General features: G+C 40.3%; 1 protein-coding gene across 1 annotated transcript in view; it reads left to right on the top strand.

The window, feature by feature from the left end:
• Nucleotides 1-16,109, top strand: part of fam135b (family with sequence similarity 135 member B) — a 35,961-nt gene extending 19,852 nt beyond the window's left edge. The window contains exons 6-19 of the mRNA XM_062435945.1: nucleotides 574-700; nucleotides 4,464-4,623; nucleotides 5,004-5,053; nucleotides 7,065-7,220; nucleotides 8,229-8,302; nucleotides 8,403-8,557; nucleotides 8,637-10,638; nucleotides 12,031-12,197; nucleotides 12,482-12,573; nucleotides 12,676-12,773; nucleotides 13,681-13,832; nucleotides 14,030-14,140; nucleotides 14,699-14,812; nucleotides 15,904-16,109. Of these exons, the coding sequence (XP_062291929.1) occupies nucleotides 574-700; nucleotides 4,464-4,623; nucleotides 5,004-5,053; nucleotides 7,065-7,220; nucleotides 8,229-8,302; nucleotides 8,403-8,557; nucleotides 8,637-10,638; nucleotides 12,031-12,197; nucleotides 12,482-12,573; nucleotides 12,676-12,773; nucleotides 13,681-13,832; nucleotides 14,030-14,140; nucleotides 14,699-14,812; nucleotides 15,904-16,109 (3,664 nt within the window). The remainder of the gene's footprint in view (nucleotides 1-573; nucleotides 701-4,463; nucleotides 4,624-5,003; nucleotides 5,054-7,064; nucleotides 7,221-8,228; nucleotides 8,303-8,402; nucleotides 8,558-8,636; nucleotides 10,639-12,030; nucleotides 12,198-12,481; nucleotides 12,574-12,675; nucleotides 12,774-13,680; nucleotides 13,833-14,029; nucleotides 14,141-14,698; nucleotides 14,813-15,903) is intronic.
• Nucleotides 16,110-22,356: the final 6,247 nt, after the last annotated feature.

Raw genomic sequence — 22,356 nt, 5'->3', positions numbered from 1 at the left:
GCTAATGATAGGCTCTTTGGTTTTGAAAGATTGGTTAGGTAGCAAGCTAGTAAGCCAGACATTCTAACATTTGCAGCTCACAAGTAAGCAAACAAACACTGTTTTTAACTTTTGCACTTGTGTTTTTGGTCTTGGAAAGCCTAAAAAAGACACCACCCTACAAACCTAACTCATTGTAGAACTGTAAACACTGGTGAGATTTAAAGTTGAAAACTATAATTTGCGGGGTTTTTTATTTTTTTTATATCCATAACATCAATGGAGACAAACTCTAGAGTGAAGAGAACTGCTAGAATTAACTGCTAGCATAGCTTTGTCCTCCTTGCGCTTGTTTTGGCAGACACCCGAGCTTATTGGTTAGCTGCTTAAGTGGATAGTTTTCCGAACACTTATCTGATGAATTTAGATGTCAATATCATAAACTTAGTGTTTAGCCATGCATTACATAGATTACTGCAGCACTTGATTGATTAGAACAGTAGCAGCTCCCGTCTCTCAGCTTAACTATCCTCCTTTACACGCGTACACACTCATGATTTGTCCCTGCATGTGTCCTCCCTGTTCTCTCTCCAGCTTTGCCCGTACAGGGAAGGGCTCCTGGCTGGGAAAGGGCTCACCAGAGAGTGCAAACGACCCATCTGCCATGTCTGTAGAGAACCTTGTGTTCGGAGCTGGCTATTGCAAGCCCGTCATCTCTGAGGTATCTTAACCTTTTAACAGTTCCGCAGCGTTCTAATAGAAAAGTCAAAACCCATTCTTTTGCACAAAGCTGAAAACTGCTCCAAATGAGTCAGACATTGTCCCCATTTAGCTGGTCATTCCCTTTTCTTTGTAAGCAAGCAGCTAAATGCCAAATGGTGACGTAAACGGGATCTCAGTTTAGGGACAGATACAGATGGATTTAGCTGTGATTTGTTTTGGCATGTCATACAAGAAACAGGATTCAGCCCAAGAGCTGAGCAGACATTTCTGATCTGGATTATAGATCCTGGACCTGCCTGAGCCTCATCTTCAGAATCGGTCATTGGTCAGGGCTCCATGGGGGTTTAGAGACCAGGGACCAGCACAGAGATTATTAAGGGGCTGCACTGTGGCTTTTCATAATATCTGATTAACCCACCTGCCCAGGCATGCAGGCTCCAAGCTTAGCATCTGGAAATGATATCAGCTCTCCCTAGAAATGATGGTGTAGGCTTGTTGCCTCCCTCTCATGCCTCTGCGCTCATTAACAGCACAGTTAGGCTGCACAACTGCACAATGAGCCATTTATTAATCCAATGATTGTTATCATAATGATTAATCCTGATTATATATGTCTTACTTTACAAGAACTCAATTACTTTATGACTCATAACATATAGTTAAACTTCTTTAAGTATCAGCTTCTGCAAAATCACTCAGCTGTTACAAAGGAACTTTATTGGTTTTAGGTAGCTGATAAAAGAACAGTTCTACACATAATCTGGTCTTGTTTTCATTGATTGGGTTAAACCCAACATTTCTACAATGATAAATGTTGATAGATCAAATATCAGTGAAATTATATATTTTCTTGATCTGGTTTAGTCTCCAACATTTAGCCAATTCTTTTCTACCAAGAGTAGGTGTGTTCTAAGTCCATACTACATACAGATTACATGAACTAATCTTCATAGACGTCATACTGTATTTACTAGTTGAAAAGCTCTTCTAGAGCACATCTGGAGTTAAAATAAAGTTATATGGAATTCTTGTATATGGAAATACAATATAGGGAAGTCCCATCGCCCCTGTATAACCAGACATGAATGTTTTTACTTTTTTCTTTTTCTTTTTCTCAGAGTAAGTCATTAGGCTAGATGTTCCCCTTTACTTTCAGATATATGCTAAGCTAAGCTCTAGCTTCATATTTACTGTACAGTCATAATGGTGGTATCATCCAACTCACGGCCAGAAGAAAATTAGCGCATTTTCCAGAATGTTCCTTTAAGATTAGGTCAGCATGCTTTACTGTTTTATAACAGGAAATAACACAATGTTTGCTCCATTTAATTCAGACGTCAAGCCTTCAATTAAATTTCACAGACAAAGCAAAATGGCTTTATAAAGACAGACACATGTTTTGGGAGTGGCATTGGTTATCAGACATGTAACTGTAGTTTGGTCCAAACTGAAATATCTCAACTATTGTATGGAGTGCAATGAAATCTAATACATTCATGTTAGCATCGTCACTGTGACAGAGTAGCATGTTGACATTAATATTTAGCGTAAAGCACTGCTGTGGCCAGACTAAGTACAGCCTTACAGAACCGTTATCGTGGCTGTAACTTTTTTGACATCTTCTTGGAGTTGTTTCATCACGCAGATTTAGCATGCTCATTGACATTTTTGAGTATATTTCATCATCTACCAGTGTCACCATATTAAAACCTACTTAGCATTATTACAGTATGTAGTATGGACACAGCTAGGTTAGGTTTTCTATTCCTGTCTTTTGAATGACATTAGTAACTGACTCATGATGTAACCAATTTCTTAAAAAAAAATCTGAACTATCTCTTATCTTTAGTTTTATCTGTATGTGCCAAGTTATCCCTACTTAAAGGTGTTGGTTCTGTTTTTTCATCCTTCTATAACGTGGATCTCTCAAGTCCCTGTGGACGTCAGTCTACACTATAAATCTTAATGAGCGCCCCGATTGTCCCCCCCCCCCCCTCCTCCTGGTTTTTACTCCCACCCCTAGCTGGGCACTTTAATAAGCTCTGTGTTTAGCCAAGCGGGGGGGTTTCGTTTGATCACAGTAATGAGTTCTGCTAGCAACTGCCACGTACCACATAGCTGCAGGTGAAATCTACACAGAACACCACCTCCTCCCTCACCTTTATTTATTTAGAGCTTTTTACCTGGGGCTACGGTACGTTTTCAGCACTTTCCCCTTAATACTGCAGCATTTTCCTCAAAGTGTTATGCTGTTTTTTCTTGGAAAAAAAAAATCACATGTAGGTTTCCATTGATATCAGCTGAAGTGTTCTCAAATCTCAAAAGGAAGGAAAAAGTTCTCTCAGTGGGAAATGATACTGTTGGAAGTGAGATACATGAGCATCCTTGGTTTTTTTTTGCAGATGTAATACATAGTTGGTGAAGATAACAAGTCAAAACTTGTGTATTTTCCACTAGTACACAATGTCTATGACAGCAGCAGTGTTTGGACTCTGGGACACCACTACAGCACACCGTAATGATGAACTGTAAAAGCTGCATTTACAGCAACAAACAAAAGCAGAATTTCTCATGTCAGGTGAGTTAGATCTGGGGCACATCCCAAGCATTGTCAGTGCAGAGCGAAACTATGGTTTTAGGATAATGACTAGTTCATACAGAAAAATAGCTATTTTTCTTTGCCCTTTGGTCACAGATCCTGGCGGGCCTCTATAAAGGTAAAGAGAATTATGAAAGTAAACATACAGATGTTCCTTCCTGGTTAGGGTATACAGCACTGCTGCAATTACAGAGCGCACACAGGTATGATGATAGGGCCAGAGACTGAACTTGCTTGGGGCAAATTACAGTACATCCCCAGATACTCAGGCATTACATGCCTTTCAAAGCTCTGAGCCCCACTGGCGCTACCAAAACATCCCAACCATGGGAAGAACTCTGCTGGTAGCCGTTGCAGGTCAGGGACCAGGGCAGCCGCTGGTCAGATTCAAGGCTCAGCGGCTCCACGTATGACGGCTGATGTCTACATTGTTTGATGTTTGAGGATAAAGCCATTAACTCCTCAAGAAGATAAATGAGAGACACATCCTGTCTGTGGTGATTTGTAGCTGTTTAGACAGAGACTTGAGTTATACTCAACATATACTGGAGATTGTAGTCTTGTAATACAGTCAATCTTTTCCTGTATTGTTAGAGAGCCATCTACTGGCAATATGGCCTGTACTGCAGATCATATACAGTATTTAGGTGATACACTAAAAGCAGAGGGTACTGTACTTGAGCTGTTTTATTTTATTCAGCATCATATGCATCAGGTCAATCTGCTTTCAGCCTTTAGTTCCTAATAATTTTCTTAAAGGTTACTTTGTAACCTTTTACTCAAGTCCTAAATTGCTGGGATTCCCTGATGCCCCGGATTTTGAGTGAAGTTCCCATCCTTGTGAACTTTTAAAGGTCATAACAGTGATGCGTTACATCCTCCTGTGCTGCACACACTTATTGATCTGCTTTTACAGCTTGCAGCAAGCTGTGTTTAGGAGCCATTTGTTGCTAACGTCTTATTTGATCTCCCAAGTAATTATCCTGACTACGCCAATGCAGAAACAAGCTCCTTTTAAAACAAGGGCACTGACAACTGTTGCTTTGGAGGCCGTAAAGTTCAAGTATGTGTACATGTCCATCATTAAGGCAGGCCATTTTCTGAGAGGTGACTACTGACCTACATAGCAGCTGACATTTCCTCTGTGGCTCCTTCTCCGCAGGGAAGCTTTTATGTGCCCAGTGAAAACTGCATGCAGAGAGCTCATACGTGGCACCGAAGGCTCTGTCGCCTCCTGTTGGTCGCACACAGAGGCCTGCATACCTACTACACTGCTCTGTTGAAGGAAATCCCACAGCTCCAGCAGTCTCCACTGGACTCAGGTGAGCGTATGCAAAGCTCCGTATTGAAACTCAAAATCGCATTAGTGGAAAATGATGTGCAATCCTCTTTGTACAGTGCGTGTCCATGTAGATTAATACAGAGTACGGTTAACAGCCCACAATTAGACTTTATTCCCCTCTGCAATTCATTAGGTCATTTTTCATATTCAACCATTTTATAGTTTAAGTATTTCCCCCCAAAGAGACTCATTTTAACGATTTTGGTTTTTATTCAGGCTCTGTCCTGATTTATAATAAAAATAATTTCAATGCCATACATATTTGACTACCAGAGTGTGTAATAATCCTGTTTTCTTGCTTGGTACACAGTGTAATGAAGCTTTTGCACTAAATTCTGCAAATAACCTTGCCTTCCACAGAACTGCTGCCTGTAGAAGAAACTCTTAATCAGATCACAATAGAGTTACAGGTATGTATTCTGTATGAGTGTACATTTGTCCATGTATTATAGGGCTTAATGTTAATTAAAGAATAGCCACATTCTTTTGCATTCTCTGTTGCATTTGCCATTTTTTTAAACTTAGGAAATACATCAAACCTACAGTACATTCTATACACATATTTGAAAAATTGCCAAGTTGGTTGGCTCTAAACAGTGAATTCTATGCATAGGATTTTTGCAGTTTGGGAACCACAATTAGAATGAATTGAAAGAAGCACTGTCACTTTGTCCCTTTTTTCATATAACTGGAACACTGATAATAATTATGTCCTATGTAAATCCCAAGAATATATATAATATCAGGAATTTATGCATATTGCACATTTATATATTGCAGATTATTTACACAGAGATTATTCATTGTATATATATAAACATAGCACAAAAAGTAAGGAAATATGTGTTTGGTAGAGTATTTCTTTGTTGTAACAATGCTTCTTGGCAATAAATCTTATACCGTTGGAAATCCTGTTTATCACCCTTTTAAATGGAGCCACATTTGTAAGGATCATGCATTTGTGGGATGAGCAGCAGAGCTGAGTATCTGGGTTGCGCCCTTGAAAAATTTGACAAATCTTCTCTGCCTTCTTTGGTGGAGGCAGTGTGAAGGGGTGGGGCGGCATCTCTCTCACTGGAAAAACGAGGCTTGTCACCATTGGAGGCAATCTCAATGCAGCGAGATATGGAGATGAGCTTCTGCAACCAGTGGCAATCCCATATCTCCACAGTCTGGGAGCGAACTCTATACTCCAAGATGACAACGCTCGCCCCCACAGAGCGAGGTTTATCAGAGACTACCTCCACAATTTGGTAGTGGAGAGGATGGAACGACCTGCCAGCAGTCCTGACCTCAACCCCATTGAACACTTGTGGGATCAGCTTGGGCGTGCTGTTCATGCCAGAGTGACCAACACAACCACGTTGGCTGACTTATGACAAATGCTGGTTGAAGAATGGGATGCCATCCCACAGCAGTGTGTGAGCAGGCAGGTGACCAGCATGAGGAGGAGGTGCCAGGCTGTTGTGGCTGTGTATGGTTCTTCTACACACTACTGAGGCTCCTGTTTGTTAAATGAATAAATTGTTTAATTGCCAATATTTCTTGTTTCTTCAGACTTTAGTCATCCATCAAACAACACCAAACAAGAGTCAATAACAGAATAAGCTGTTCAGCATTGGCAGAGATTTGCCACATTTTTCATAGGCACAACCCAGACACTCAGCTCTGCTGCTCATCCCACAAATGCATGTTCCTTACAAATGTGGCACCATTTAAAAGGGAAATAAACAGGCTTTCCAACGGTATAAGATTTATTGCCAAGAAGCATTGTTACAACAAAGTAATTATCTACCAAACACACATTTCTTTACTTTTTGTGCTATGTTTAAATTTTATTTTTATTTTTCTAAAATCTTTTCCACCCAAATGGTGTCAATTTTGAATTTCTCTCTACGGGGATCAATAAAGATGCCTTACCTTACATTAATGTTTCATAGTCTGCTATGCTTTCCACAGCAACCCATAATAATGAATGCTTCAAAATACACTCAACATAGTTAATACTGACTACTTTTCACTGTGAGACATTGGATTTTGGCTTAGATGAGGCCAATGTGCAAGCAGGCGAATATGAATAATATTTGCTTCCTTTAAGCATCTTAAAACACTTTTGTTTGTGTCATGAAGGAGGTCATCTAAAAACAGCAACAGTTTATATTAAAGCAAGTCTCTAAAAATATTGTGAAATGTACATGTGGAGTGATATGGTGGCCCATGCGTTACAGAGAGCAGCGTGGGTTCATTGATTTACAAGCTGACTTTCCTCCAACTATCAGTCATGCAAGTCAGGCTGATTCCAGACACTGCATTGTCAATAAGTATTAAAAACCAAGGATACTAAATGCAAAGGGTGTATTTTTGGAAGTTTTTGATAATATAGAGATATATTTTTCTCTGACCCATCTCTGTCCCCGTCAGCTGCAGGAAGGCCACGAGAAAGTAGCAGAGCAGATCAGCAGGGACGTGAGCCAGCTCTGCGCCCAGCTGGCTGCTCTGTGGAGCCGCTTCCTGGAGGCGGCTGTGCTCAACCCCCACATCCTCTCCTATCTGGCCCTGGAGCACCACACGCTCAGGGTGAGAATCACACTCCGTCAGAGCTACAGAGCTGATAATGTCCATGTTACAGTGCAATGACGACTGATTGTAGGGATATTTTTAAATTGAGATATTTCAATCCTTAGTGCCCACACCAAAATACAAAAATACTTCCGAACAATCCAAATAGTTTTATAACCACTGCCATGAAATTCTTTTAGCTCTGTTCTTAAGGCATGTAGTGCCAAATTGCCTGAATGGTTAGGGTTAGGGTTCTCTTGCACCACACTGAAATGATCTCTCTGGGCAGAACAGAAATTGTACAAATACATTTTAACAAGTTGTGATGATGGAGGACCTTGCCCCATCATGCTGGACCAGGAGGAGGGCATCATATGAATTGTAAGTAAGAATTATGACTTAAATTGACCAAACTCTCCTGAGAGTGATCCGGTCACATTAAGTGCTACACAGGGAAGTAGTGAAATGATATGAAACCATTCACGACCTCATCAGCTAAAAACCAAGCTGAACAGACTAATATCATTTCCAGTACAATTTCTATCTAATCACTGGGCTGTTTAATATGAGTATGAAACCATTCTCAATGTACTTCACAGTGGAGTAGCTCTCAAGGCTCTCTTATGCGACAGTTTCGTCTCAGTGTTCTGAAAATAATGAACATGTTTGCTTTGGTATTAGATTACCTCAGGGGGATACTGTCATGCCTCCACCCACCGGTGGAGTTAGGATTTCAATTAACACTTATTCTGTAATTATTGTGAGTTGAATATACACCAGGAATCGTGTTCCCGGTGATATGCCTGTCACAGTGGCTGGGTTTCGAGGATGACGCTTTTTCTAATTGGAGCTAGAGAAGGACAAAGCTTCAGGTCAAGCTTGTGTGAGATTGGAGGAAAAGATTTGAATCTCTCTCTTCTTTGTGTTGAATTGCATTGTTTGAGACTGACTGTTGTATAGCCATTAAAGATCACATTGCGCCTCAACCAAGGTGATAATTGTTTTGTGTGTTTCTGCAAACACCAGGTCAGGAGGTTTTCAGAAGCATACTTCTTCACCGAGCACCCCAAAGAGATATCTCTGACTTTTCAAGAGGAACTGTAAGTATCAACCTATCAGAAAAAGAAGAATTAATTTAATGAATAAAGAGACATGTCTTATTAATGATATCATTCTAATAATTGTTATATGTTGTATTAGAATCAACAGACATGGCCAGGTAGCTGCAGAAGTCCGGAGCTCAGACTACCTGACCAAGATGCCTCCTTTACCTGTTGAGTGCCTGGACATTGATGGAGACTGGAACAGTCTGCCGATCATTTTTGAGGACAGATATGTGGAGTCTCCTCAAACAGGTATAGAAAATATGGATCTTAAAAATGTTTTGAGATATTATTTTTTCTGTTTTAGACTGTAATGTCTTTGTCTTTCCAGAGTGGGTATCACATGTGCCAATCCTTGCAACCGCTGATGAGCAGACCAGCCAAGATCCTGCTGTCACTCCCGCCAACAGGATTCTTGAGAGCGGCCAGGGAGCCAGATCACCAGCAATACCCCAGGACCCCTTGGAGAGTGATGATTGCATGGACCTGCCCACATATGTGTCACTCATAGCAGAGCAGAGTAAGACCAGTGCCAGCATTGGAGGTACCCAGGAAATCATTCCAAGTGAGGAAAGCACTGAGCACTCTCTAGTAGATGCAGAAGGTTTGGTGGAACCAAAGGAAAAACAAGCCCCAGTTGAGGAGAGCTGTAGTTCAGATCTGGGGTACATTTCAGTTAAACATTCTGATGTTGACTCTTATAGAGGAGACGCAGTCATGGTTCCCTCCTCAAACCATAACCCCCTCATTGACTCTAACAACAGCAGTGATGAGTCTCCTGCTCATCGTCTAACAGAAGATAACATCCAACTTTGTGATGCCACAAATGACAGCAATGCCAGAGAGAATGAGAACAATGAAGAAGAGTCTGATATTGCCATGCCATTACATCACTCCATGGATGATGAGAGTGAAGATGTCCCTCTCATCAGCCTTCCCCCTACCTATGCCCATCCAGTTCTACCTTATTTTCCTGGGGATCTCAGAAAAGAGATTACTCACCGAGGAGGCCTGGTTGGCTCCAAGATCATGAAGCGCTCGTCCTCAGTTATTTCTGACTCAGGTATCGAGAGTGAGCCCAGCTCGGTGGCATGGCCTGTGGAGACTGCACTGCAAGGACGACCCCCTCTAGACTTCTCAAGTGAACGGGAGATCCCGCAGCAAATAGTGCGTCGGCACCCGGTCCACCGCAGCTCTCTGGAAGGCCTGCAGATGGAAAGCAACGGCAGCCTTCCAAGTGGAGGCATACAGGCCTCACTAACCTCTATTAGCTCGCTGCCCTACGAGGAGGACCAGCAGCAGAGGCAGCTCAGCAAACTGACCAAGTCTGTCTCTGCACCACAGATAAGTAGCCCAGAAGACACTGAGGAGGACCATGTGCCACTAAACCAGGAAGTAGATAGTAAAAGCTTAGCGCAACACCAGAATTCATGTAGAATCAGCTGCTCTTCTATGAAAAGCAACCTAGATTCAGAACAATCTGAATCATCACTATTAGACATGAGTTCAACAACAAATCTTAGCAGTCTTAAGGAAAATATCAGCTCTGAAAAGTCAAACCCTCCACAGTACCTGTCAGAGACATACAGAATCAAGTCAGTGTTAGGTGGCGTCTCTGAAGTGTTGCTTTTACAAGAGTCTGTAGAGGGCCCTCATGTGAAGGAAAGTACTGTTATTAGCAGCCAGAGGGAGAATATCAACCATCAAACAGACATCAGTGGAGTAAGCGCCTCAGTGGAGGATGTGCATCTTGTTGAATCCGAAGCAGCGCCCTGCAGCTGTGGAAACAAGCCATGTGTGCATAAACCTGCAGCGAATCAGGAGGTAGTTAACAGAGGAGATGAGAGTTTCCATCAGACTGAACTGATTGGCATTAAGGACAAGGAAGGTTTGGATCCCTCCCAAACTCCTTTCGAGCCTGACTCTTCAAGACACTCCAGTGACTACCCAAACAGTAGTACCACCACACAGAGGCCGAGTGACCTCATAGGGCTGATAACCAATGATGTTGCGTCATCTGTTGACCACAATGGGATATCAGCTAGTGAGAAAGAACCGTTAGATTGCCAGACAAAGCCCTCTAAGATCCCCAACTCGGGCTTGGCCTTCATGAATAAGAAGATGGTGGAGGTGGTGAACATGTCAGTGTCCTGTGCCCCGACCTGTCTGCCGTTTTCTTCTGCTCTGAGAGACTCTCCGTCCATCAGTGGAATATCCGCTCGCCAGGCTACCTCACCTATTACCCATCAGCCCCTGGGCTCTTTTGGTATCATCTCCTCATCTTCACTCAATCCCCTGAGCATGGATGACGAAACCAATGAGCGAATGCTGAAGTGAGCCCATGTTTTTGCTTAAATTAGTGTCAGTATAAGACCAAAATGTGCTGTAAATGTTCTTTAAACTCAAATGTGCTTAAATGACATTTGTTTTTGCATGTACCAGACAGCATACCATTGTTTCTCTGTCTACGAAAACAGATATTTGCATATAGCAAATCAAATCATTTAATTTTAAAGATTATTGCATTATTAATAGCGTGACCATTGTGTTGTTGGTGATACAGCACAAAAAGAGGCGCAGTGACATACATTAGCTTTCTTGCTTTTTAATACCACTCTCAAGAAAACGCTCCCTGCTGTTGTCTTAAAAGATAGGTCCACAATTTTTCAAGTCTGAACAGTAAAAGAGGTTTTCCTCACTGTAATCATTCCTCCTATTCACACTGGCCTTTAAAAGATCCCTCTCAAATGCACTTTAAGTGTAAGTGATGGGGGCAAAAACCCACATTTTGTGCAAAAATACACATTGAAAGACATCTACCTGATACTCAGAGGAGGCTAACGGAGCATTTCTGATGTATTTATAAGGACTATTTTTTCCTTTTAGCAATTTGAAATATATATCAACACTTTGAGATCTTTGACTGCAAAACGGGATGCTTTTCTGTTGGATTTAATGCATTCAACCATGTTTAAATGTGATAGTTATTTATGTTCAGGCAGGTGAGAAGAATGTCTCTCTGACTTGGGTGAAATATGTTCCTGAAAATACAGGTGCTCTTCAAGGAAAACTTTGCTGGGGTGAGATTATAATCCACACTACCTACAGGAAACAAGGCTAAAACACAAGGTTAAATGGGTATATGGGGAAGGCTGTTGACATCTGGTGCAGTAGCTTGCAGTTATTGAAAACCTTGCATAACTAACTAAGGTGAGGGCAAATTTGAAGCAAGGAAAGTCAAGACTAGGTGAAATGCCTCCTGAGTGTATTAAATCAGATCAAAGGGTTCAGACAAATCCATCAATATTAGCTGAGAGTACAGGAACTGGAATCCGATTTGTTTTGACTCCTCCACCACTTAAATCTAACCTAGCGGGATGACAGGGTAATACAACTTAGAGGACTTTGAGACTTTTGTTTATAAGGCTTGGTTTCCTTGGAAGTGTGGACTGAAATTAATCAAATAGGAAAATGCAAGACAGGTTTTCTATTATGGCTTGGACCAAAGGGAGAATACTGATGAAACTTTAAGAGATGCACTTTTCTCACTAAGTTTTTCCTGTAAAATGAAATCTTAGCTCAGCATTTTACTTATGTATATGTAACTAAAGTTGTGCATCATTTGCTTGTCGGTGCACATTGCTGGAAACTTTTCAATTTATTGCTAACACACAAAATATAATCCCCCTTGTTCTTTTCTGAATGTCATTCCTATTTTCTCCTAGTTTCTTCAAAGCAAAAGAGGAGCTGTTCAAAGAGTTGAGCTTTCAGGCCAGCTTGTACAGCGACCTTCCTCTCCTGGCCTCAGATCTGCCCTACTTCCCCCCTGAGGAGGACGATGAGGAGTTTGATGACGGCATACACCTCGTGGTGTGTGTCCACGGGCTTGACGGTGAGTGTGCATACAGCTGAATGTCTTGTTTTCTACTGTACAGTTCCAAAAATGACACATACACATCCTTTTTTTAGGGGGGGATTTCTGTGTCCTATTAGCATTGTAAATGTGATGTAGTCTCTGAGAGTATGTCCTGCAAACTTCAAATATCATGTTCCACTATGTAGTCTGCCAAAACTAATTTCTTAACACATATTCCAGGTATCGCTTAAATGATTAATGGGCACCGTCACTGAGAGCTGAAGCAGAAACTGCATTTGTAATTTCCTCTTTGCTTCCAGGAAACAGCGCAGACCTTCGGCTGGTGAAGACCTTTATTGAGTTAGGACTTCCAGGATCGAGGCTCGACTTCCTTATGTCTGAAAGAAACCAGGTAGATCTCTAGATGGCAGCAGTTGCGGCAAATAACAGATAACACAGACAGTACATTTGTAGAACATTGACAGCTGTGCTTTTCTTTGCTGTTTTTCTGCAGATTGACACATTTGCAGATTTTGACACCATGACAGATAGGTTGCTGGATGAGATCATTCAGCATATCCAGCTGTACAATCTCACCATACGGAGGATAAGGTCAGTTGCTCAAGTTTCATACTGCGTAACACAATGCACAATACTGACAACTCTCCCTTTGACTGATTTTGATTGATTAGTTGAGGCAAGTCAGAAGAGGGGCAATCATCTACTTAAGCAGTATGTCCTTTGGTCAGCAGATGGCAGCAGAGGCTGTAAATTGATACTTGGGCTCAGTCTGCATGTTTTAACTTCTGAGAATCACTCCTCATGATAATATATAGAGTATACAAACTCCAAATGGATAAGGACACAAAATGGATGAAAAGCTCTTATCATACAGTGCCAATAAGTTTCTGACTTTCACTTGATGGACTGTACTCCTTTATGCAGCAGTGGGTTGCCTAGTTCCTATCAAATTAAGCTATTCATCTTCCCACTTAATTGCCCTCAATGTGCCAATTTATTTTTTTGTAAGAGTTTCTACTCAACTTTGTTAACTTTCTTTATTGTCGGATATTCTCTTGAGAGAAAGTATCAAAGACAAAAGCAATGGACTGCCACAACCGCATCTGTTCATTCCACATTACCTCTATATTTAGTGTTTTTTTAAGAGACAAATGAGAAGCAGACATGACGATGAGCAGTAACAGTACAGTAATTAAACTGAGTGATAGACATAGTATTTTCCACTGCTGGGAAATTATTATTTCTTATAGTATGCCCTCTGTGTTTGTATCATTAAGTTGTCATCGTTATTAAGAACATTCATACATTTAACAAGTTAATGAATATTCTGTAATCACCAGTGCAGTAGCATGAATCCACAAATAGCTTCTGTCTGTACCCGTTCCTCCGACGCTGCTGACGGTGTCGCAGGTCAGCAGCGTTGGAGGAACTGTTTTTCAAGCCGCCCACTCAAGTTGTAAGTTTATATCTCTGAAAGTTGTTTGTCTTCGGCCAACAGCTTCATTGGACACTCCCTAGGGAACATCATCATCCGCTCGGTGCTGACGAGGCCTCGCTTCCGCTGCTATTTGCCCAAACTGCACACTTTCCTCTCGCTGTCAGGCCCACACTTGGGAACGCTGTACAACAACAGCACATTGGTCAGCACAGGTGAGGCCATCCGCTCAGCTCTGGGACAGAAAAAAACCACATACACTGCAGATGTGCTGTATTTACAATGTACGCTACATCTCGATGTTTTCTGCTGCAGCATCTAGTCTTTTATCTAAGAATATCATCCATACTCCGCCGCTTCTGTGCTGGCTTTTCAAAAAGCAAGTGCCTGATTGTGTATGTGTGTCTGTCAGGTTTGTGGTTAATGCAAAAGCTGAAGAAATCGGGATCCTTGCTGCAGCTCACCTTCAGAGATCATGTTGATCCGCGGAAAACATTCCTCTATCTCCTGAGTCAGAAACCAGGTACGGTTTGAAAGCGACCACATTTTTAAATATAGATATATTGACTGCCTCACTTTACAGACTATTACTTGAAGACAGTCTATTCAAATATTCATGAAAATGTTGTCATCTTTTTCTTTTTTTTTTTGTCAAATTTCTGTATGTCAGCTCACTAACACTCAAACCCCTGCCAGTGAGCTGTGAGAGGCCTGTGAGAGGCCTCCCCACTGTGGGAGTGGAACAAAGCAGTCGTTTGTCACACAGGCTTGAAGAAGATAAGCCTGAAAATGCTTTTTTCCCCCCTCCAGAGCTGTGGCAGGCTGACAAAATGATCCAAACCCTGTCATTGGAAACCCACCAGTGCACTCTCTTAAAAGCACACTGACAGGAGACTAGAGAAAAATCACAGTTTTATCGTATCAAGCCTGTCATTGTACTTTGTGATTGTACTTTGCGTTTAACAACCAATTCACTCTTTTGCTGTCTTCCTCTCTCACTACCTCTCTCTTACACAGACACACACACACACACACACAGACAATCTGCAGTCATTTACTCGTTTGTTTTGTGTCCTTTTAGGGCTCCAGTTCTTCAAGAATGTGGTGTTGGTGGCGTCTCCGCAGGACCGTTATGTTCCTTTTCACTCTGCCAGAATAGAGATGTGCAAAACTGCTCTCAAAGACAGAACCACAGGTTAGACGTGCATTTATGATTCTTATCTTGGATTCTCTTGTTTGTGTTTTAATGTGTGGGTTTATAAAAATGTATTGACAATGTCTTCAACATTTAATAAAAAAAAAAAGGATGGACCAATCCTACCTTTTCTTTTCGTTTCTTTTCGTTACTGATACCTTATGTATCAGTAGCGAAGTATGCAGTATGAGTATGAGTATGCAGAGTATTGATCCAGATATCCATACTACAGCTCTTTTTTTCCTTTTGCCAATGTAAAGTCTGTAAACATCATTGTGTTGAATTGATTGGGCTCATTTAAAGCGAGACTATGTAACTTTTAAAAGAAGAATAACAAGTCTTTAATTAAAATATTTTCTCTATCAAAGTGAAAAAAACATTAAGGTAACTTCTAGCAATCACTACCTCAGCCTCTCTGATATGTGAAAATTATGTTGTCGGGACAGATGTGTCATTTGCTGAGGTCTGATGGTTTTGACAAAATAACACCTCTCCCAACAAGAAAATGGCAGTCATAAACAAATCAACCTGAGTGAATGAACGAAATGAAATGACGATTCAGTTTGATTGTTATATTCAGTTTGGACCGATCACACCTCAATTAACTGTGCTGACACTGATCTAGATAATCATATTGTCATCACTAATAACACCTTTCCTCATGCTTTGACAGTTTTCTTGATTGTTTTCTTTTAAATCTAAGGTTCAGTGTCTCCACCATAACTTTGTTCTTGGTAAGGTTCATTATAAGACACTGAGACTCAACATCGAAACTCATACAAATGATGTCCCTTTAGTTTATTGGTCATTCAGTGATGAGAATATGCACGTCGGTCCACCGCTTTGATCTAGACATGGCATGTGACCATATGCTCATCACATCCTTTAAGCATTATGAAGCTGATGTCATTCCATTATGGTTTGAGTGCAAATGCACCACATGGGACAGTTTTATACCATCAGCTATGCGAAATAAATATAATTCAACTGGCTGTTGAGATAACCGTGGCACAATGCTCTCCTAAAATGTGTCTGGTCATGAATGTAGTATCACCACAATCACCATAACCTCTCTTTTTTTTTAACTAAAGGCCCAGTATACACTGAGATGATCAACAACCTCCTGCAACCACTTGTGGAGGCTAAAGATTGCCGGCTAATCCGCCAGAATGTGTTCCACGCTCTGCCCAACACAGCTAACACCTTGATCGGCCGGGCTGCCCACATCGCTGTTTTGGACTCTGAGCTTTTCCTAGAGAAGTTCTTCTTAGTGGCAGGGCTCAACTACTTCAAATGAAAAGGTGCTAGTATTGCACGCCAACTGGACACACTGTGTTGGTGGCTAATGGAGCTGATTTGGAAGATAAGGTCCTTACCATCACTATGTACAGTATATGTAATGTATATAAACCCTTGCATCCAAGAGGCAAGACCTGTATATCCAATTTGTTAGGATTGTTAGCAGCCGTTATGAAAGATCAGTGTATTGTGACTGTTTAAATTGCTAACTCAAAGGTCTGAGTTTGGCGTGTATGCAAAACAAAACATCTGACATCTGTAGATTGCAGATGTTTTGTTGGCCTTATGAATAACCTTTCAGCCAGAACACTAACAGATGCTAATTGTGGTCTAAAGCATTTAACTACTTTACCTTCAGAGTTGGTTTGGAGCCTTCAGGATCACTGGTTGACTGAATTCTTCTTTAAGGATCTCACTGATGATAGTCTTGAACTGTTCTTAGGACCGAGGCAATAGATGCGCAGCATTTATCCCCTTGATTGTACAATAAGTATTTTGTTGTACAAAACATAGATGTTCCTTTATACAAAAATGAATATATTGTTTAAATTATTTATTTTTTATCTGCTTGTGTATCTATATTGTAACTAGTCCATCTAAATGTAATCCTTTTTTGTGTTGCTATCATCAAATCCATCAAATGAAAATCAGTGTTTATAAGGTATACAATGCAGGTGGAAGTGTTACCCCATGTAGCCTATGATTTAGTATACTGCATATCGAATTACATTTCTTCACGTTTCCCTGTACATCAGGTCAATCTGACTGAGCTGGGCTGTGCTACAGTGTAAATGAGCAGTACAGTATCTTGGAAACCTAATGGCTCTACCAGCTGTGTAGCCATGTAGATGATTGTTTGCACTGATTCATTGAAAGGTTGATTGACTGAATTCAATGAAGTAAAAATTCGCTGACCCCTCCTTAGCTACTGTTCTTATTCTTGTCAAGCTTTCTAGCTTTGCACACCACATATGCAATTTACAATCATAATGATGGCAGATGTAGTCATTTTTGTGTCTTTGATTTCAGATAGAGGTAGCCAGATAGAGGCCTCCTATTTCTAGCCAGCAACCATAGAGTTTTCCGCCTGAAATTACAAGTAGCAGATATGATGAGGTAGCCAGCTAATTAAGCCAACGTTAGCTTCATGCTCCAGCAGACTTTTTAATGTTTCTGACTTGTTTCTTGACTTGTTCAAAATGAAGATCCTCTAAAGATGTCTTAAATATAGTATTGGTGGCTACATACATGATATTGTGCAAAAAGACAGAGCTTAAAGCTAGATATCCCAGTCAGCATCAATACTCTACTGGATGATGATCCATAGTAGACATGGGACTAAAGAAACAGCATTGTTCTTGTATTGCAGATGTTTACCTCCGTCCTATATCATTTTCTGTCTACTTACATACTTATTTGAATTTCAAGCAGTACTAATACTATGTTATTATTATTATTACTCTTGGTGTTAGAGATGGTAACGTTACACAGAGATAGGGCTTTCAGTATGAGGACTAATGTGTAGCTTTAATCTGTTCGACAAATGTAAAGCTATTCTGTGTTATGATGGCTGGTGTTGGTGAAGTATAAACTACATACAGTAGCAGGACAGAGGTGCTAATGTTAATCCAAGCTCCAGGGCCAACACTTGTTTTAATGTAACATTTGAACCCACAAAATGAATGTAATTAGTTGATGATGTGCTCCTTGAACTTAGAAATAATGTTTGGTTACCACGTTTGGTAGGTAGTGTTCTAGTTAGTTGTGTTTCTAAAAGGCTTCCCTAACTAAGAGTATCCCTGTTACAACAACCCCGTGGACACGGCTTCATGTGCAGAAATCGAAAGCTTGACAGGTTACGGTTCCTATGCTATAATTGGACAATCGCTATTCTGGGGAGGGGTTTAGCAAATGGTCAATTATTTTTGATAAACATTCTAACACTGAAGAAAAAATGTTTAGAATTATAACTACCGCTATAATACAATGAATGTGTATGACTTTATCCCAGTTTGCTCCTTGAATCATGTGACAGGCACCAAGCAGGCTTACTGATATAATCAACAGCAAATATACGCTATGTATAATGAGAAAAAGAAAACACATTATCCACATTCAGTGCAATCTTATGGTCTAATGACCGTCATGCTCTTAATGAACTGTTTTAAATTGTAGATTAAAGTCATCTACACAAGGGTAGATTTCAAAAGCCACTATGGAACTCATTTTTTCAAATGGCGCTAACACCTTCAGGGTGAATCAGGGTGTCATTGTTGCTTTTGGAAAAATGGAATAATATGGACCCAACTGCCAAGATTCTCCTTAACACAATGTCACTTTCTATAAACCAAGCTCAGTATGATGCATGATGATAGCAGGGAATCACCGTCGTAGCAGACGCCGTCTCGCGTTCTTCAACATGTCACGTTGCCATATTATGAACATCTCATCAGCGAATTCAGATCTGTATTGTACAAATGATTTTTATTCTTTTTCCACAAACTTCGATGTCACATTCAAGCGTGACACGAGAGTTGTTGTTTTCCAGCATAATGGCCAGGACTGTTTCCTCGCCCGCTGTGCTGTCCATCAAACGATGTTTACATTTTGACATATAGAGAACTGTTATCATAGATGTCTCGTATGCAACGGTGGTTTATGCATCTGCTGCATATGTAGTTATGTACATACAGAGAGTTATATTCAACCTTTGCACTGGTTTGATAGCAAGTGCACTTTATTGAAAACCTTGAATCAACCTCCACTAGCTTTACAATATCATTTTTTTTGTTTCTCCTGTGTTTTTGTTGTTGTTGCTGTTTATACATGCGCAGCTTCTTTAGATCTGAAGGTCGTGTCCCGCACTCGTTGTAAAAAAAACGACCTCGGCTGTCCGTCTTGGCCATTCAAGCATTGTATCGTCTTCAAGTGCGCTGTCTCCCGGTACAAACGATGGCAGTGCAAAGTGCTCTTTTTTCTGTGTGGAAGCGCGGTAAGCAGAGTGTCACCGTGATTGACTCTAATCAAATGGGCTCCTTCAGGACGCAGAGATCGTTCTCCGAAAGCCACTACGCAAAGCTGTGTAAGCAATCTGTACGAGCTGCCATGCATCATGCATCATTTCCCAACATCCACCCGCCTCCTCCCACCTCCCAACACATACACACACACGGATGAGGTTTTAGCTTGTTTGCTTTTCCTCACCATGTGTGTTTAAGGCCATGTGTGTTTACCCGAAACGGTCAGTGAGAATCAATGTGGGGGAAAAGTGTTTGTGTTATTGAGCGTGGCCCCTTCAAGGGCAAATACAGGTTTGAAATGGTTTCATAGGATGGGTGTCCTCACATGAACGTGTGGTATGAGATCAGAAAGAAATGTATTTTACATTATGCTCAACTCCATAAGTGTAGAGTGTTTTAACTAAATATGTCTCTGAGAGTGTTAGGTGTACATTTATGCTGCTGTCATAACTGAGAGCGATTTTAAAGGTGATCCATAAATCCAATAGATCCTTGCAAGTGCTGTCAACCTTCAAAACTAGCTGACTTGAACCTTTTTGTATTTGATTGCCCTTTACTGAGCGTCCTGTCCCTGTGTAGCGCGTGTGTGTGTGTGTCTGTGTGTGTGTGGAGAGATTGGAGGAAGGTGTGTCATATGTGCGTGAATATGTTTCAAAGGCCCAACGGCAGCTTTCTGTCATGCGTGTATGTGTGTGTGTGTGTGTGTGTGTGTGTGTGTGTTTGTGTATGTGTGTGTGTGTGTGTGTGTGTGTGTGTGTGTGTGTGTGTGTGTGTGTGTGTGTGTGTGTGTGTGTGAGAAAGGATATGTGTAATCATTGTCTGCTCTTTGCTGGAACATCCTTCATGTGTTTAAATGAATGTAAAAAAAAATGTTTGACTTCACTGTGAGGAACATGTATTGATTTCATTCTGCAGTTATTTTGCTGAATGTATAACATGTAAAGTACAGTAAATACTACTTCATCTGTGCCAATACTACTCTAATATTTTTCTATGTTGCTGACTGTACTGTATGTATTCCTTAGTAGCTTGTGTTCTATGTAAAAATATAAATACAAATATATATAGCATAGTATTATTATAACATATGATGTTACAATAAAAAAAACGTTTCTTTTGCACAATTTTCTTTGCTGTTTGAGTTTTAATTGTGTGTTTCATTTCATAGTATCACATTTCAATCTTCAGGTTTAATCACTGACATGTAGAGATTCAGTGTTAGATACAGCTTTACAATTGAGCCCATTACGGCAAGCAACATGATCTGTGAGACTAAGGGACCAGGCATTGGTTTTTAAATATTAAAAAAGTGTAGTTTAAACCCCATCACAACCAGTGTCTATTGTAACCAACATTAAAAATGTATTTGGCTCAGTCAATAAAATTTCAAAATTTGATCGTTCAAATAAGCTAAAGAGTGAATTTGTTTTGGAGTATAATAACCTAAATTCATTAAATTGAAAGTTATTTAGCTGATTTCTTAAATGTGGAGAACACAGGATTTGACAGTAGTGATAAGGCTCCATAAGTATCTTCAGGACCCCTGGGCAATGAAACTCATGTCTCCCAAGCAACTTTTATTTTATTCTGATTGGATAACACTACTATTGAGGGGAAAACTTTGTTTGTTTTGGACATACTGGGTTTCCGACAGTGTCGATAATTATCAAGATCCCCATGACTTTCTGCTCCAGGGCCTCTAGGCACTAGATCTGGTCATGATTTCAGTCCTAAAACATTGCATTTCTGATTATATCAAGTTGAATGTCCCCCAGACATAAGCAATTAAAAAACCTAAATCATCAGCAATGTATGAGCAACAAATGATATTAATGAGTAATGATTTATTAAAGAAATTGGACACAGTGGTGCAGTTAGCACTGTCAGCTCACAGCAAGAAGGTTTAAGGTTTGACCCCACCATCTGGCGGGGGTCTTTCTCTGTGGAGTTTGCATGATTCCCTCACAGTACAGAAACATGTAGTTTAGGTTAATTGGCGACTCTAAATTGCCCGTAGGTGTGAATGTGGGCGTGTCTGTTTCTTTATGTCAAACCTGTAATTGACTTGCAGCCTGTCCAGGTCGTACCTCGCCTCAGGGCTAATGTCAGATGAGATCGACTCGAGAATATAGGATAGAGGATAAGTGGTATGGAAAATGGATGGATGGATCACAGAAATTCCTTTACGTTTTACTTTGGAGTGTACAGCCACAGAAGCTATTGATTAATGTCAGAGGCCATTTACTGCCACGTTCATCTGGAGGCATTCGAGATGCCTCCAGATGAACTCACTCAACCTCAAAATCCATTAAATGTTATGTGTCACCTGAGACGTTTGACCTAGTGGCAGACATAACCGATATACAATATATATTCTGTGATTATCCAGAAAGTCTTACAGTTATCTGCTCAGCGTGACCAGTGAACACTGACTGTATTTTGGTTCAAATATCTGTTAAATTTTAGTGATGTGTTTTTTGGTTTAACATTGTCCTATCAATTCAATTCAATTCATTTTATAAATATAGCGTCAAATCACCACAAAAGTTATCTGAAGGCTGTTTTTAAATAATAATAATAGCTGCATCGACCAATGTTGCAGCATTGAGAAGCAAGTGATATATTATCATAATCAACAGGATTATGATAATAACGAACTACAGAAATATCCGAGGTTGTGAATCATACAGAATTATAGTGTTTGTTGTAGTATGAAAGTTGGAATATTAATGTATGGATGAAGTTTTTTCCAGTTGAAGAACTTCTGAAAAAATATTTAATGTATGAGGCTGGTGATATTTTCCTTTTTTCTATTGTCAAAATATCACTTAAAAAGTACATGTGTTTCTCAAATATTTTTTACATCCCCAGTCTGACCGTGGCAATAAGCACTAAACCACTAATCACTAACTGGTTCTAACTGAATATGTACATGTTAGAAAAAACAGCTCATAGCCAAAATGAAGCTGGATCTTTGGACTCTGTTCCAAAGTTAGGACAATCTCATTTGAAATCTCATTGATTTGTAAAGTTGTATATCAAGACTGTGAACAAGGCCTTTCTCAACAGTGTCATGTGTTTACTCCATATGTTTAAATAATGGTGGTCATTATATAATATCCCTTATTGAATAATTCTGTATTAACAGATTTCTCAAAAGCCTTAAAGCATTTTGAGTAAACATCAGAGGGAATTTGCTTCAATTTCCCCCCAGAAGGGTAGATA

The sequence above is a fragment of the Scomber scombrus genome, chromosome 16, assembly GCF_963691925.1.
Source record: "Scomber scombrus chromosome 16, fScoSco1.1, whole genome shotgun sequence".
Classification (NCBI taxonomy): domain Eukaryota; kingdom Metazoa; phylum Chordata; class Actinopteri; order Scombriformes; family Scombridae; genus Scomber; species Scomber scombrus.
The sequence above is the reverse complement of the archived record's forward strand: the minus strand, read 5'-3'. Positions and strand labels throughout refer to the sequence as shown.